The sequence below is a fragment of the Eretmochelys imbricata genome, chromosome 11, assembly GCF_965152235.1.
Source record: "Eretmochelys imbricata isolate rEreImb1 chromosome 11, rEreImb1.hap1, whole genome shotgun sequence".
Classification (NCBI taxonomy): Eukaryota; Metazoa; Chordata; order Testudines; family Cheloniidae; genus Eretmochelys; species Eretmochelys imbricata.
The window spans coordinates 51215595-51234105 of NC_135582.1; the positions used below are offsets into that span (position 1 = coordinate 51215595).

General features: G+C 39.2%; 1 protein-coding gene across 1 annotated transcript in view; it reads left to right on the plus strand.

The window, feature by feature from the left end:
• The window catches only part of GULP1 (GULP PTB domain containing engulfment adaptor 1), a 111949-nt gene that overhangs the window by 39401 nt on the left and 54037 nt on the right, over nucleotides 1-18511 (plus strand). Inside the window, exons 3-4 of the mRNA XM_077830399.1 lie at nucleotides 4295-4366; nucleotides 14956-15054. Coding sequence (XP_077686525.1) covers nucleotides 4295-4366; nucleotides 14956-15054 — 171 coding nt within the window. The remainder of the gene's footprint in view (nucleotides 1-4294; nucleotides 4367-14955; nucleotides 15055-18511) is intronic.

Sequence of the window (18511 nt, forward strand, 5' to 3'; positions counted from 1 at the left end):
TACCAGCAGGAGAGCGGGGTGGGAAAAGGTATTTTTTCATGCTTTGTGTGAATATAAAAAGATCTTCTACACTTTCCACAGTATGCATCCGATGAAGTGAGCTGGAGCTCACAAAAGCTTGTGCTCAAATAAATTGGTTAGTCTCTAAGGTGCCACAAGTACTTCTTTTCTTTTTGCGAATACAGACTAACACGGCTGTTACTCTGGAACATTGTACTAACTGTATCAGAAGTATTAACTCAATGACTAGAATTGTTCATATTATTAACTATTTATTTTATTATATTTTATTATTTTATTTCATTTGTTTATTTCAGTGGTGCCCAGAGATGCTAATGGTGACTGGGGACCCATTGTTCTAGGGCTTGCACAAACACTAATCTCTGTCCTGAAGAGTTACGATCGAAAGCCCTGAACCTGCAAACACTTACATATCATGAGTGGTCCCACTGAAACGAATAGGACTCCTGATGGTCTTGAAATTAAACATGCATGTACATGTTTGCAGGATTGGCACCTATTATTTGACAAGGCTCAACAATTGGGCAAAATAAACAGAAGGAAGCAATTGAAAAGAGAGGATGTGGGCAACAGTGATAGGAAATATATAGTTACGTAGACGAGCTATATGCACATTTAAATGGCTATAGAGTCAGGTGGTTTTTAAATTAGAATTAACTAATCAACATTTTCTGAATTTTGAATTTTTGACAAGGTTTTCAGTTGAAAATTCAGTTTTAATGAGGAAAAAAATCAAAAATATATAATTTTTTGCAGGTTGATCAGCTTTAATTATAATATAGATACTCCAACGCATAAAATATGGTTTTGTTCATTGTTAACCTGTACAAAGTTTGTAGCTTTACACTTATGACTTACCCGAAGACCAAAGGAGACAGTTAATTTACAAAGGTCATGGATGAGACATGATAAACATATAATAGTCAATTACTAACGTTATTACAAAAATAAGAACATACCTGAATAAAACAGCTGCAGTCAGTGGATGCCATAAACAAATTTCAGATACGGACAACTTAAATAATGACATTAGCCCATGGACTCAGATATTGTATGAGTAATATTGACATTTATGCTACAAACCTTCATTATGTTTTTAGAATAAAATGTTTCCCACTATCTTTTCCTATTCTGCATACTTTATTATGTATAATCTTTGATTCCACATGTAGTGTAAAATTGTTGAGTTTAATAAAACCTGTTATAGTGATGCTAGATGTCAAAACTAATATTAATCCATGAGGCACTGCATTGCAAATGATTGGAAGAATTCTGATTAGTTAATTTCTCTTCCATAAATGTTGATGTAAATGACAAAATATTTCCATATAATTTATGGGAAATGCATGGCCTTCATTGTTGATTTGTTTTTGGAAGATTTTGCGTAATCTACATTTACATAGTTTTTGAATGAGTTTGTCACGTAATCATGTAATCCTATGCTTGCAATACTTTATCTTTCTATTTTAGATGTCTGGCCCCATCCCTTTGCTCCCCACCCCCAAGTGCTTAGTCAGGAATATACCTGAGAAGTATTAAAATTTAAAAAGGTTTATTTCTACTTTGGGTAATATTCATTGTGGATCTCCATGTACAAGCTGTTGTTTGAAATCCATGTAAATCAACAGGACCGATAACATGGATTTTTACTGCCGTAGCGAGTGTCAAATGTAGGCTCAACAAGAGACTAATTTGATAGTAATTTTGTTTGCCTTCAAACCTGTATTGAGAGATGGTGGGCTCCTTACCCTGATAACTCTTGTGGACATGTTAGGTGCAACCACATAAAAGTATTAAGAGGCACCCGTGGGAGAAGTTCTCTTGTGCCCAGGCCTGCACACCCATTTATTCATGCCACCTCCACACACACAACCCTCACTTCTGAGGCTCACTCAAGAATCCTGCCCCAACACCCCATCACATATATTACACTCAGTACCGCCCACATGCTCAAATACCCACATGAACACACCCCACCCCAATCACTCCTTGCAATCTATTCTCATGTATATACATATCCATATTCCCCTTTCATTCTTACCTATCCACACTCATGCTTCTGCCCTTTTACCCATCCACTCCTCACTCCTGCCCTCATCTTTGGGCATATTCCGGTGCTCTAGCTCCCACCTCCTCACACATACCTATCCACCCTGTCCCCTTCTTTCTATCTCTCTCACATACAGCATCAGAGAATTGTTCTTGTCCACCCATAGACAGACATGTCCACTCCATCACTTTTGTGCCCAATATATTACCTCCTCATCTAAAAGAAAAGGGGGAAAGGATATGGACTGAGAGAGCCTCTTTACAGTCCAGGGCTCAAAGCTCAGAGGAGGAGGAGTTGAGGGGGTTATAGAAAGATCTTCATTCCCCGCCTTCACATGGGCCTATGGAACTAGAGTTACTGGACAGTCTTCAGTCTCCTTCTCTGATGGTACAGCTGCTGGAAGCCTGAGCCAGTTTTAGTTCCCTAAACAAGAGAGCTGCTGGGGAGTTGACTGAGCCAGAGGCAGGATAGGGCACTGGGGTGCACACTTTGCTGAACACGTGCATTTACTTTGGGGCAGGGAAAGAGAATTGCCACTGGGGCACCTGGCTATATTTGGGATGGAGGGATATCAACAGAGAGAGGAGAGAAAAGACATATACCTCTCCCTCATGTGAACTCTTTAAAATTATTCCCTGAGTGTCATTTATCCAGGGAAGAACCTTCCCTCTATTTTAAGACCTCAGGAGATGCACTGAGTATGTCAACAATTCATAAAAATAAAAAAAAAACCACTGTGTAAACCTTTTGATGTGGCAAAACCTCTCTCTCCCAAGTCGGGTATTACAGTAATGTTGAGTGTTGATGAAAAACGTGCATGCTATTTTTATGTACACGCTGTTGTACTCAAGATGGCATATTCTACTCAGGTAATAGGAACAGATTTTTAGTGAGACTGTGTTGTTTATTATAAGATCTATCGATGGAGTAGGTAAACTTTTATATAGGTGCACTGTAGTTTCTTCAAAATGATCACAAAGTACATTGCTCTGAGTACAGTAGCTGTACTGTAGCAAGAAATTTAATGAAATTCTTATCAAGCACCTTAGGGAATTAGAAGAATATTGGAAAACTGCTGTAACATGAGCAGCTTGTGAATTGCTTTGAAGTCACTTTAAATTCACAATTCATGCACCTCTTTGTGCATTATGTATGTTGGTACAGATGAATGAAAATCAAATATTGCATGAAGAACCCTGCTTTTTATTCATATTTAGAGTATGTGTGTATATATATTTCTCTGATTACTATTCTTAAATTTTCCAGAGTCCTCAAAACTTACATGTCTAAATCATTGTCTTAAGTTTTTGTGTTCTTCTTTTCTGACAGAATTGTGCATATGCAAACCCTCAGACATGGGTGAAAAAAAACCGTGTAATTTTATGTAGAAATCAGATAGATAGGTACATAATTACTTGATTTAAGCCCACAAACACAATCTGAGCACCTCCACTGCACCTTACACATGCAAAGTTTTGGAATCCAAGCAATTGAGCATGCAAATATCTTAAGAAAGGTGCTTTTGACCTTCAAATCTCAAAGCTAGGAGAGGTGTCTTGAAATAATTGGCCCTCACTGCACATTTTTATGTGCATACTTGTTTTTGTTAAAACAAGATTTTATCAAAATATAGAGCTAAATTTCTGATATTCTATTATTGTGTAAATTGTTTCAGTGTTACTTTTGCCAGTGTAAGTCAGAAGCTATTCCACTGAAGTCAATGTATTCCACAATGAGAGCGGAATCAGTCTTCTAATTATCCTTTACCATGCTTGTGAAGCAACCTAGTTCAAACTGGTAGCTGAATTTACATCTTGGAAACATCTTATTTCACTGGTGCTTCTAAAATACTTGCACTGTTCCATTCTTTCCCAACAGTCATGACATTTCCATTATGACAATGCCAGGAGGAAAAGAATAAAATTATATTCTACAGAGGGAAAGTAACTTGACCAGAAATCCAAGGACTTCTGTGAGATCAAACTAAGTAAAATGGGTTTTAAAGACTGCTTCAAAGAACTTTGATGTTTTCACTCTAATTAGGAGTTTAATTTCTATTGCCTTCATTTCCTTTGATTAAAAATAAATATATAAAGATCCACCATTAGACAACAAAATCAAGTGCTGAAAGAATTGTATTTCCAAAATATTATTTACAAAGTTAATCAGTAAATTGTGCCTTTCAGCATGTCACATTTTTCTCACAAATTACAATGTTTTCAGTTTCTTGGCAGTACAGAAGTGGAGCAGCCCAAAGGTACAGAAGTTGTGAGAGATGCTGTTAGAAAACTAAAGGTAGGGAAGCATTTTTATAAATATAGATAAAACCGATGCATATTATATTGTATTATATATAGCTAAATAAATGACAGTGGACATTTACAGCATGTCAAAAGCTGTGACTTTTACTAACCTCACTACTATGTAAATACTTTTGTATTGTGTATATACCACCAGATCTTCTACTCTTCTGCCCAAATGTTTCAGAGACTGTCTTGCTAGGAAAGATAACTCCCAATAGTAGCATAATACCTGCATTCAGCAAATTGTTTGGACCTTATTAATTCTAAATTATTTATCAACAGTTTTATTTAGTTTCAGCTAACCACATAACCATTCTAATCGGGATATAAAAAATCCTGTTGCCTGTCAGTGCAAGACAACCAAAAACTTGTTTAGACTTAAGGCTCATTTCTGAGAATCACATCTAATCTGAGGTTGAAAGTGAAAATGCCCTGCTGCATCAGTTTTCCTGGAAGTGGCACCGAACAATCAAAGAAACGGGTGACTGGTGCTCTCAGCTTAGCACTTGGTTGAATTCCAGTCATTTTCAGCCTGTGCAGCACTTCAGGAGGAATGAACGGAACTAACAAATCCTAGAATCCTTACTAAGACCTGGTCTACACTACAGACTTATATTGATATAACTATGTAACTCAGGTGTGAAAAATCGCCCCTCTTCCCCAAGCAACATAGTTATACTGCCCTAACCCCTGGTGTAGACAGTGCTATGGCAACAGGAGAGGTGGATTAACTACACCAATGGGAGAAACTCCCCTTCGCATAGTGGCATCTTCTCTAAGGGCAGGCACACTTGAAATGCTGCATTGGCCCAGCTGCAGCGCTTAAGTGAAGACGGTCCTGCACCAACGGGAGAGGTGAATTTTTCACACCCTTGAGCGACGTAATTATACTGATATAGGTTTGTAGCATAGACCTGGCCTAAAGCTCTATAGCAGCACAGCTGCTCTGCTGCATGTGAAGAGAAGCCCTAAGCAGGGGTAGCCAATTGGCAGACCACGGGCCACTTTTGAATGGACCCTGAAATCTTTTTATTTACTTATTATTTTCATTATTTTTATTATTTATGTTATTATTTTCTCTGGAATCTGGGTCTTTACTATACCTTGATCAAGAAATTTGGACCTTGACAAAAAATTATTGACTACCCCTGCCCCAAGGTCAATGGGAATTTTCCAGAGTAAAGGCTGAAGAGATGGTGGCCTTAAAAAAAAAAAGAAAAAGAGAAAGAGAGAGAAAGAGAATAATTGAATATCAACATTTGACACCTAGGTTTTTCTTGGAAAAGCATTTCTAAGAGCAATTAGTAGCCTCACTGAGATGTGTTGGAATGAAATTCTTAACAATCGTTTTCACTCTGCCCAAATAATGCAGGTGCTATTAGGTTTTCACTTAGACATCAACTCACAGGGAGACTCACTCTAAAAAGATGATCTCCACTGTATCGATTCATGTTCCCAAACAGAAACGTTACAGCATGGCTGCTTTTGAATTTATTACGTTAACACAAGTTTGACCTTTTTTAATCAGGAGTAATGTATGAAATGTACAGTTTTGTACCCAATTCACACAATTTTCAGATAATACTGTGATAAACTGTGTGTTGTTAGACATACTATGTTAAAATGCACAGAAAGATGCAGCCAGGCAGCAATCGATCCAGTGGGGGTTGATGCGATAAATCGACTCCCGAGCGCTCTCCCGTCGATTCCTGTACTCCGCCGCCGTGAGAGACGCAGGCAGAGTCGACAGGGGAGCGGCAGCAGTCGACTCACCACAGTGAAGACACCGCGGTGAGTAGGTCTAAGTAAATCAACTTCAGCTATGTTATTCACGTAGCTGAAGTTGCATAACTTAGATCGATCCCCCCCCTCAAGTGCAGACCAGGCTCTAGTACAGAAGTCTCTCAAGACAATGCCCAGGCACAGAAAAGTTGATTTTTTTAAAAAGACATTTTAGAGTTTCTAATTCTCTCCATCCTTAAAACACCATCAAGTGATCCCCTCTATAATCAAGCTGGCTCACTGTTAGGCCTCAACTATATTATTATGTAACCCTCAGTGCATTCAGTGGGAATTTTGTATATTGGACTACAAGATCAAGCCCTTTTGTTGGTTCCAGGGAGAAATCAGATGGAAAAAAAGGAGGTTTCTTACAGTGTAGGGGAATGTACTAGCAAAGGGCTAAAATCTCCAAATGGATCTGCTTGCATGCATCCCTGTCCTAGGCAAATACTTGTGCAAGATCAAACACTAAAGATTACAGATATATATTTATAGTAAGATTTCTGTGCATGATTTGAGTAAAATGCTTTCCATAATTAGCTGGTGCATTGGTAAGCAACTACATGATATCATAGAATCATAGGACTAGAAGGGACCTCGAGAGGTCATCTAGTCCAGTCCTCTACACTCATGGCAGGACTAAGTATTACCTAGACCATTCCTGACAGGTGTTTGTCTAACCTGCTCTTAAAAGTCTCCAGTGATGGAGATTCCACAACCTCCCTAGGCAATTTATTCCAGTGCTTAACCACCCTGACAGTTAGGAATTTTTCCTAATGTCCAATCTAAACCTCCCTTGCTGCAATTTAAGCCCATTACTTTTTGTCCTATCCTCAGAGGTTAAGAAGAACAATTTTTCTTCCTCCTCCTTATAACAACCTTTTATATACTTGAAAATTGTTATATCTTCTCTCAGTCTTCTCTTTTCCAGACTAAACAAACCCAATTTTTTCAATCTTCCCTCAAAGATCATGTTTTCTAGACCTTTAATCACTTTTGTTGCTCTTCTCTGGACTTCGTCCAATTTGTCCATATCTTTCCTGAAATGTGGCGCCCAGAACTGGACACAATACTTCAGTTGAGGCCTAATCAGTGCAGAGTAGACGGGAAGAATTATTTCTCAAGTCTTGCTTACAACACTCCTGCTAATACATCCCAGAATGATATTTTCTTTTTTTTTTATTATTCATATTTAGCTTGTGGTCCATTATGACCCCCAGATCCCTTTACGCAGTATTCCTTCCTAGGCAATCATTTCCCATTTTGTATGTGTGCAACTGATTGTTCCTTCCTAAGTATATTACTTTGTATTTGTCCTTACTGAATTTCATCCTGTTTGCTTCAGATCATTTCTCCAGTTTGTCCAGATCATTTTGAATTATAATCCTATACTTCAAAACACTTGAAACCCCTCCCTGCTTGTTATCATCCGCAAACATTATAAGTGTACTCTCTATGCCATTATCTAAATCATTGATGAAAATATCGAACAGAACCAGACACAGAACTGATCCCTGTGGGACGCCACTCATTATGCCCTTCCAGCATGACTGTGAACTGCTGATAACTACTCTCTGGGAACAGTTTTCCAACCAGTTTTGCACCCATTTTATAGTAGCTCCATCTAGGTTGCATTTCCCTGGTTTGTTTATGAGAAGGTCATGTGAGACAGTATCAAAGGCTTTACTAAAGTCAAGATATACCACGTCTACTGCTTCCCCCTATCCACAAGGCTTGTTACCCTATGAAAGAAAGCTATCAGGTTGGTTTGGCACAATTCGTTCTTGGCAAATCCATGCTGACTGTTATTTATCACCTTATTATCTTCTAGATGTTTGAAAATTGATTGCTTTATTATTTGCTCCATTATCTTTCCAGGTACAGAAGTTAAGCTGACTGGTCTGTAACATCCCCGGGTTGTCCTTATTTCCCTTTTTATAGATTGGCACTATATTTCCCCTTTTCCAGTCTTCTGGAATGTGTCCTGTCTTCCATCAATTTTCAAAGATAATTGCTAATGGCTCCGATATCTCCTCAGTCAGCTCCTTGAGTATTCTAGGATGAATTTCATCAGGCCCTGGTGACTTGAAGACATCTAACTTATCTAAGTAATTTTTAACTTTTTCTTTCCCTATTTTAGCCTCTGATCCTACATCATTTTCCCTGGCATTCACTATGTTAGACCTCCAATTGCCACCAGCCTTCTTGGTGAAAACTGAAACAAAGAAGTCATTAAGCACTTCTGCCATTTCCACATTTTCTGTTATTGTTTTTTTTCTCCCTGAGTTTGCTTAAGTCTGCCTTCTTGAAATCCATTGTCTTTATTTTGCTGTTCTCCCTCCTACCGTTCCTTAAAATCATGAACTCTACCATTTCACAATCACTTTCACCCAAGCTGCCTTCTACTTTCAAAATCATAACCAATTCTTCCATGTACATAAGCTTCTGAATCACAGCTATTGTCAGAGTTACACAAAGATCTTCAAACTGTTTTGGAGGCTATCTAGTATGTATGATTTTATATAGTTTTTAATGGCCCAATCCTATAGTAGCTCTACATGAACTACCTCCATTTAAATTTGTTTGAGGACATACTATCCAGATGAGAAAACTTATGGATACAATTGAAAATTTTTAGAACTCCTCCCCTCCCCTGCAAAAGAAAGAAAGAAAGAAAGAAAACCATAGATTAATGAAAAGGCTCTGTGTAGAAACAATCCTCAGTAGATTAAAACCTCCCTTTCAACATCACTTCCAATACATAGCATTGACTATGTTCTGAATCTGAATTCCATGAAATACATAGATACTGAGTTTATTCTTATTCAGAAAAATAGCCTCTAGTTTGCTTTTAAAAAATAGGAATGTCCGTTAAAATTTAATAAAACTACAGTAAAATCATAGTTTCAAAAAGGATTCCATTATATAGAGAAGACAAAAATATGCTTAAAGAATTTTTAGACCCATATGAAAGAGGAGTTGTTATTAATGAAATGATTTATGATTAGCTTGTGGTATTGTATTTTTTGGTCATGTAGTTCTGGTTTTAATCAAAATGAAACTAATGTCTTGCACAAAAGATTGGATCCAGCGAGATACTAAGCTACTCCTGAGACATGTTGAGGACTTCCCATGACAGGCCACATTAGTTCATTTTGAAACATTAGCGTATTTAGACTGGTATAAACCATGTTGGTGTGTCATGTTTTCATTATTGAGCCATCGTCACAACAGTCTGTGTCAGAATGAAATGTTTAATGATAATTTATTATTTCTTATTCCCTTGATTCTAGGAATTAGGAGTTCCCAACTCACATAGCTTGAAGAGTTTAATACTTTCCTGCCAAAAAAACCCCAACATGGTACAAAATCATAATATACAACTATTTAGAATTTGATTTTTACCAGCAGGTGGAGCTGATGTTCTACAGCAAAACAATAATTGATGTATTTTTTTCTTAATACTTCCCCACACACTTTTATTTCATATACTAATTTCATGTTTTTTAAATGCTCAGTTATTTTACTGGGTCATTTGCAGTTTTAACCATGACATGATTGTTAGAAGACACCAAGCCACTTTCTCACTTTGTCTCATTTACTGAGCAGATCTACTCAATTTTCTTTATCCAGAATGTTATTAAACTTTGCCTTGTTTTCAGATTATTTTAGGGCACAAGTGAAGGATGTTGAGAATCATAATTATGCAGGGAATAGAGAAAATTTGGCACTGTAGTGTTTTATAGCATGTGTTTATAAACACTTCTAAGATGGATAATGGGAACACTTGCCTCTAACATTTCTGAGCTGGATTTTCTAGAATTCTAGTCAAATGAACATCTAGGAGAGAAAACTGGCATAGTAGAGATAGGTCGAAGAAATTTGCAATTAGATCTGAACTTGCCCAAAGTTTGAAGGAGTTCAGCTGCAATTTTCTAGTTCAAGCCCATCTATAGTATTTGTATGTGTAACTAGATGTATGTGGAAACTAAGGGATATACATCTCTGATTAAGCGTCCCTTCCCTCTGCCTTTCTTCAGTGGCATTATGTAGGGAGCACCTTTCAATACAACAGTCAGTGCAGGGGTGACAGAAATAAGGAAGGAAGGGGAGGTCAGCCATTGAAAGGGCTTTGGCATCTGGACAGCAAAAAGACCAGGCAATGAAGGAGGGAGCCTTTGAGTCAGGCTGACCCATGGCATCTCCTTCCAAGGGCAGCAGAAGGAAGCTACCCTCATCTACTATATTTATTCTAGTCAGAGACTGACTGGGGAAGAACCGTGCTAATATGGGGTTTCAAAATAGGGTGACCAGATGCTAAATACAAAATATCGGGACCGCCGCAGGGGGAGCGCCTTTTCAATTGTTACACTCACTCGGCACGTTAGGTGGCGGGGGAAATAAATCTTTCTGGAGAAGAAAGAAGTACCCGCCACCAAAGTGCCAGGTGAGTGTAACAATTGAAAAAGGGCTCTCCCTGCCTGTCACCGCCACTAAGGGGGAAAAAAAAAAAAAAAAAGATGTGCCCGAAACAAAATATTGGGACAAATGGCGTCCCGACCATACTTCAGGCAGGACGCGGGACAAACTGCTCAATATCGGGACAGTCCCAGTTTTATCAGGACGTCTGGTCACCCTATTTCAAAATGACTCAGGTTGCTTACACTCCTCTGCCTTGCCGAGGAGAAGTGGCATTTCAGGGTGGCCAGGCTGCTGCTGCAGCAGGGAAACCACCTGAAGGGGACAGAGAGGAACTGCAAGTGAGTATTTAATTCCTAGGCTCAGATCCTCTTTCCTTTGCAGCCTCCAAAGGAAGAAGGCCTGCATAAAGGGATCTTGATGGCCAGGAATCACGGCTGCTCTCTGTTCTCTTTCTCCCAGCTTGGTTGTTGTCCAGCAGCAGTGTCTGACAACTCTCAGTCATCAAGCTGCTTTGAAGTCCACTCTCCCTTAGATGGAGATTAGGAGGGAGAGCATAAGAGGCACCAGTCACTTTGGAGCCGCAAGTTCATTCCTCAGTTTATCCTCTTTTCCTTGATAGGATGTAGAAAATGAGGTATTTCCTGTACATACTACCCAGTGTGTGTTGTCTGCACATACTACCCAAGAGAAGTAGCCACCTCTTGCAGTTATTAATAGACTAGAGGGATGATCAAAGGCACCATTTCTATTCTGTGCTTTAAAAGCTGTTGTGTTGCCCTGTCAGTAGCCGAGCTCCCACCCTTTCCTCCTTTTCACTACGTTGGTGGATTTCCAGAGGACACTTTGAGTCCTTTTACCCACCATGTTGTAATCACAGGAGAAAAATGGGGCACATGAGATCTGAAGATGAGGGCTGGTAGAAGTGGGGGGCAGTGAAAAGACTATGTGGAGTGCAAAAAAGCCCCTCAGTGCACCCCCAAAAGTCAGCCTGAAAGAAGCATCCTTGACCCATCCAACAACTCTACATGGGTAGGAACACCAACTTACGACCCACTATAGTGTCTGCCAGACTGTGGGGCATGGAAAAAGAACCCTCCCATCAACCTGGAAGAGATTCATCTGCTGAGAGCCTAAGGAGATTACTTTCACACATATACCTGGCAGCCCTTAAGAGACCCTCAAATGGGAAGGCGAAGGAAGCAGCAATGCAGAAAACTGCCTCATCTGTTTCCTTGCCTTCCACTACCATCCTGCCCCTTAGCTCCTCATGCCTGCTGGGCTGCCATCCTGTGGGTTTTGTACACTTGGAGGGGAGAGGAGAGAAAATGGGACTGAGTCCCTTACAGCACTTTCCCATGCAGACTCAGTGGTGAAACCCCTTACCAAAGCTGGCAGATTGTTTAGGCTTCCTCCCAGCCTGGTAGGCCTAGTGTAACTCTCTTTTCTACCCACCCTAGCTGGTACAATTCTGAGAAACTTACCCCTTCCAGCTGTATCTTAAGGAATCCAAATGTTCTTCTCTTTGAGTGCTGTTCTTTGTTCTTGCTGTTTGAAGGCTAAATTTCAAGGACCCTCTTTCCTTAGATGCATTTATTGCACCTAGCATGGTGGGGCCCTGCTCGGGGGTGATACGTAAAATGAAGCAGCAGCTGCAGTCTGGCTAAACTCTTCTTCTATCTTCTGCTGATGTTATCATGGCAGGATTGGGAGAAGCATCTTCCCACATTTAGGTAAAGAAGGTGAGAATTGGATGGCGGTCCCCAGATAAGCTAAAATCAAAGTGAGAACAGGATTTGTTTTTAATTCATGGCCTTCATGAAAGAGTCTAAGTCAGTTGCCCAAGTTCACACAGGAAGTTGGTGTGATAGCGGAGAATTGAACTCTGGTCTCCTTGGTCCCAGGCTAACAACTGAACCATCTTCCCTTTAAAAAATGAGGCTATAGGGAATACAATTAAATCCATAAAATGAAATATAAATGTTAAGTAAACTTATATAACTTTGATTTGGCATTTGATGTTCATTAATCATTGTATAATCCAATACTTCTCTAAGTAGATCATCTGTGCAGATTTTAAAATCTCTGTTTTTGTCCTCATACAGTTCTGTTCCTGATTAACCCTCCGATTGTGGTTTGCTAATACTTAATGCATAAGCATTTCAAATGTAATTTAATAATCCCAAACAAGAAGGCAATTTTCCCAAACACTGTTGTGAGATTAATGAAATAAATGCATATATACAGTGTTGGGGGTGGGGGGAAGGCTTTGAATTAAACAAAACCAGAGAAAATCAGTTTAAATATATGTGTTGTGGTTTCCCCTTAAAAAGTCACTTACAGCTGATGACATTGTAAATGTCCATTCCAAAAGCTATGTAAAAAGGAAAGTTAATAATTTTCATCTATTTAATTCAAATTTCAATCAGCCCTTTACAGTGACTAGTTAGTTAAGATCTGATTCTACCCAATGGGCTTCTGTTCATGATATTGAGCTAAAATCTGTTGTTTTGCCCAAGTGAGGATTAGGTAAAAACTAAAGAGCCTGTGAAGTTTGCCCACTGTGTTAATTCCCAAGCCATGTTGTGATTCAATTTAACTTTATGTTCTAAACCTATGATCCTTGCCAATCTTAGCTCCATGGCTCAATCTGTCGACATGTTCTTCTCCAAGTTCCCAATATTTCTTCCCACTTTCTGTTTTGATGCTAATATAAGGCTGCACATGTTTACCCTCTTAAAGAATTTTATTAGTGTATAGGCTGCAAACAGGGGTGGGGGAGTGTTGTCTTAAATACATGCTGAAAGTAGAAAAACACAGTTTGTAAGGACATTTGAGCTACATGGCCTTTTCCAAGCACAGTCTGTTGAAGAATAGGGAACTAATGGAGAGAGATAGAGGGAAGAAAAAAAAAAGGGTAGATATTTGGAAAAGAATATTTGCACAGGATCAATTGTTTGGAACCCTGTGATGCTTTTGGGATGGGTAAGGGTGGGACACAAAGATGGGAGAAATGCTCTAAGTTGCACCACTTGCAATGGCCTCCAAAGTGCCATTCCAGGAGCCAGGAATGACTGAAGTGCATTCAATCCACAACCCCAATTCTGGGAGGCTGCAGTGGGTGGTGAACCAACGCTGGCTATGTGAGCCCTATGACGCATGGGGGTCTGTGGCAATTGCCCAACAGGTCAGTTAAGCTAGTTTATTATAATTTTGTTTTATTTGTATTGCCATAGGATGAGCCAGTTGGGACCAGGGACCCATTGTGCTAGGTGTTGTACAAATATATAATAAGAGATAACTCCTGCACCTGAAGGTTTACAATATAAAAGATGTTAAACTTCATATAAGAAAAAAGTGGTGAAAGCAAGGAAAGAGGATAAATAAGAAAATATGGGAATGAAATAGAAAATATCAAGCTTTAATAAAGGCCTAGAAAAATGTATATTAATGAAATGCCTGTTTTAACAAGGACAGTGATAGGCCTGCAGGCTTTGTAAAGAACTGGGAGTATGGCTGCATGAAAAATTTAATGACAATTTTTTTAATGGAAAACTGACACCGTTTTTGGAGGAAACCATTTTCTGTGGAAATTTTTGAGTTTTCATTGAAAATCCAAAAACTTTTGGGCCAAAACATGAAAATCTTTTGCTTTTCAGGTTTTTATTTTTCAATGAAAACAAAAAATGTTTGTCAAAAATTTCCTTGGGCGGGGGAGGGGGGGACATTTTCTGAGCAGCTCTAGTTGAGAGGGAATGGTAGCGATCTTCATCAAACTGTGCTTAACAAGAGATTTGTGAAATATGTTACCTGGACAATGAATCAGGACATAGGAAGTTTAATGACCTGGTTCAAACCTTCTTTAAACCTGTAAGTTGCTACCACATTGCAATCACAGCATTTTATACCCACTTTGTGCAGGTGGAGACTGCACAAGGCGAACGGCCTTAGAGAGTCACATGCTAGATGTATAAATACAGCAGTGGCAACTCGGAGAATAGGAATAAGCTTGCCTATACTTCAAGAACTGTGTGCAGGACATACGTAGGAGGCAAAAGGAAGTTATTTAAACTATCTGTTGGGGGCGGGGTTTAGACAATTGACAGGAAGCTAAGTAGATAGGCTTTTTTTCAGTGGGTTAGCTGTCGTCATCCTGTTACAAGCCACCTTAGAAAAGTCTTGCCAAAGATTATCACAGTCCTGGCTGCTGCAATTGAAAGAGGACGTCTACATCTATGAATATTCTTTAAACTAAAATTTTATTAGTATGGTACTAATATGGATGATAGATTGTTCAGTAATTAATGACCCAGTGCCATTTTAAACTTGGACAACTGGTAACATGGTATAGTGATTGCATCTCTGCTCCCCTTCTTACAGTTTGCAAGACATATCAAGAAATCTGAAGGCCAGAAAACCCCGAAAGTTGAATTACAAATCTCAATTTATGGTGTAAAAATTCTAGATCCAAAAACAAAGGTAAGAAACTTGGTAACTTAACTTTATATTTGTTTTTTACACCAGTAGTTAATTCAACATTGATTTAGAAATTCTATTTTATAAACCACTCTTCTAATAATTTCTTGTAGTGAAAAACTCCCTACTGATGGAACAACTGTAAAAATACCTATGCTAGTTACTATAATCATTTTTGTCAACATTTACCACACGGAAGTATGTGAGATAACACAGGTTTTCTAAATACAGAATACATAGGGATGCTCACAGTTCTGTAACAGAACTAAACTGGGACTGACTTTCCATATAGTCATACAAGAAGGGCAGAGTGGCCACGACCCTCTGACACCTTTTTCCAACCCTCCTGTGTCCTCCAGTTTGAGAGCATGGGAATAAGAAATAGCTGTGGCAACTATGAGTTATGTGCTGGCAGATGTTGACTAATTAAGGGGGATAACTAAATATGTACTAATGTTGCATATCAACTTTTGTAGCTGACTTTATAAGCCATTTATATTTGCTGTCAGTCTTCTCTTCCACTATTTTGAAAGGGCTACTTGTTTTTCTGGATTTTCCCCCCCTCAGAAGGCTTTGAAATTCCAGTTGTGCTATAAGTATGGCTTTGTAACAATGGTAGCTACTGATTTGGTGAAATATGGCCTCAACTGTGGTCATTTCTACAGTATTGTAGTTCATTGTCTCCCTATGCTGGTTGAAAATGTAATTTGACTTACATTTAACAAAAAATCTGCCCTCGAATTCAAAGAGGAATAATGACTTAAATGCCAATAAACAGATTTTAAAAGTATTGTAGGTCTAGTCGTTCAACAATTTTCAACATTCTACAGTTACTAAACTCTTATACATGTATTAGATTTTGAATTGCAATAAGCACTGTACATTGCTGTGTTTTGTATTATTATTTTTTAGATGAATATTGCAATTCAGTATAATATTGTAGTTGGAGATAAGCCAATTTTAATTCTAGGACATTTCTACTTGCAAACCTTTCTGCTTGAGACCCTTTAAGTGACAGCGGGTGCAAAGTTGGTAGGTAGAAAAACCCCAGCAACACTAAGTTGACTTCATTGTAGTTCTGTATCCTCCTTGTGACATTGTGGGATGAAAAGTGGTTTCAAATCTTTGTCCTAGCTACAGCCATTTTAAAAATAATACGTGCCAAAAAATGTTAATCCCTTGCAGGAAGAATTATAAGGAGCTTTACAAAAATGGTGGGACACAAGTTACTAAGGGAACAAGACATTTTAAACTCTTGAAAATATTGTTGTAACAAGCTTTAGTAGAAATCAACTAGGAGCAGTTTTTGAATGAAGCCCTCCTTTGCAATTCAGCAAAAGCAAATTTAAAATACATGCAGTGTTATGACAATATCAAAAGGAACACATTTATTGTGCTAAATAGAGGATAAATAGCTTATTCCAACACAAACACATTATCCCTTTGTACTATGTGTACAAATAGTTGAACTCACGTTTAATCAGTGTGGAGGGATTTTTTATAGATGTTTATGGATATCTTTTTCAGATGTTATAACAATCGCTTTTTCTCTTCTTGTTTTTGTTGGGAATAATTCATTTTAATTAGCTTACTGACCACAGTGAGTCATGGTAGCTGAAGGAATCTTTTTTCCCCCAAACTGGGTTGCATGTTGTTAATATTATTATTACTTTTAATTGTGGTAGTTCCTGGGAGCCCCTGTCATAGATCAGATCTCCATTTTGGGAGGTTTCTGTGCAAACACAAAAGATGTCCCCTGGCCCAAATAATGTAGGAGTTATACAGTGTTGAACAACCCTTGACTTTAAAAGTGGGGAAACAGAGAGATTGGGGCCCAGTTCAGTGAGGTGATTTAACTAAGGTCAATGAAAGGTGAAGATGCCAAGCCCATGTGGAAGGAGGCACTCAGCATCTCACAGAATCAAGCCCCAAATCACTTGCTCAGACCACACAGCAACAACAGAACCAAGATTATAACACAGGGACATCCTGGCTCCCTGTTGCTGTCAGGCTGAGAGTAACTTGCCCAGGGAAATCAGTAAAAGAAACATGTTTAGAACATGGTCGTGCCTGGCACAGTCCCCTCAACATTTTCTTTCCCCCTCCAGTTTACTGACCCAAAGGTTGAAGAGGAAACATAAAAGAGCTTTTCTCCCTCCCATCTCCCTAAACACAAGGAAGACTTGCTTCCTCCTTTCCTAAATGGGGTGCTGAGAGCAGCTGGCAGTGGCTGCACAGAATTACCTCTTCCCCTAGAAGGCTTCTGGGTTGCACACTGAGGCGGCACTGGGAACACGAGGAAACACAGTCTGTTGTTAAAGGGGTGGATGGAGAGAGTATAAGGTAAAGTTTGGAGCGCTGAACAAGCTTTGTGGAGAGAGTGAAGAATGGGAGAAAGCCAAGAGGGAAGGAGTTTGGGAGAGTGTCTTGGGATGTAGGGGAGAGGAAGAGAGCCTAGAGCATGGGAAAGGGAGGAGAGAGCATTGGGAAGATGCGGAAAATAGGAAGGGGAGAGAGCCTTTTGATGGGGGAGAGAAAACAGATGGGAATAAGACCAGTTTGGAAGGAGAGGGAGAACCTAAGGGATGTGGTGAAGAGAGCGCAAGCAGCATGGATGGAAAAGAATGTGACTAAGATTTTTGGCCAGGAGGTAAATGAGGAAAATAGTTTTAATATGTGTGATTTTTTTGGCAAGCTGCAGGAGAAAGAGAGGTTCAGTGTGTGTGAGACATTTTATTGGGGGACAAGGTGCGCAGGAGAATGGATGTGGAGAGAGTGTAGAGACTGGGAACGGGGAACATGAGAGAGAGAGAGAGTGAAAACATGGAGAAATTTTTGAAAGACTTAAATCCTGTGTTATAGGCTTGTTTCTGCTGTTGGTCTGTGGCCCTAAGCACATTATGTGAGGCTTGATTCTTGAAGATGCTGAGTGCCCCCCTGCTGAGATAACGGCCATCTGCGATCCTTGCACAGGAATCCACAATTTTAAATTAGATAATAGCTCACATAGGAACTGCAATATTTTCCTTCATAACTAGTACTGCTTTCCCATGCTACCGGCCAAATGAAATAAAACATCGAGGGTTACTGAGAAAAATAAAATACTAGCATCTTAAATATTCTTTCTATTTCTGTAATTTTGCCAGGCTCTTATAAATTAAGAACACTCTCATTGCCACCTTTTAAACAGTTAGGCCATAAGAAAATACTGGGCAGTAGTCTGGGGTATTTTTAGTCCCATTCATCAAAAACAATGGTTCACATGGTCACACGTCTCATTCCAAGATTGTATTTTAAGTGTGTGTGACAGAGTACAGGAAGGGGAGGCGGGGAGAGTGCAGGAGAGCATGTACTCTGCTCACTTAGATGCTAATTAGTTCCCCGGGGGACGCTGATTGGAGTAATTATCTAATCAGGCTTGTGGGCTGGGTGGGATAAAGATCTAATTAGCGCCCCAGCC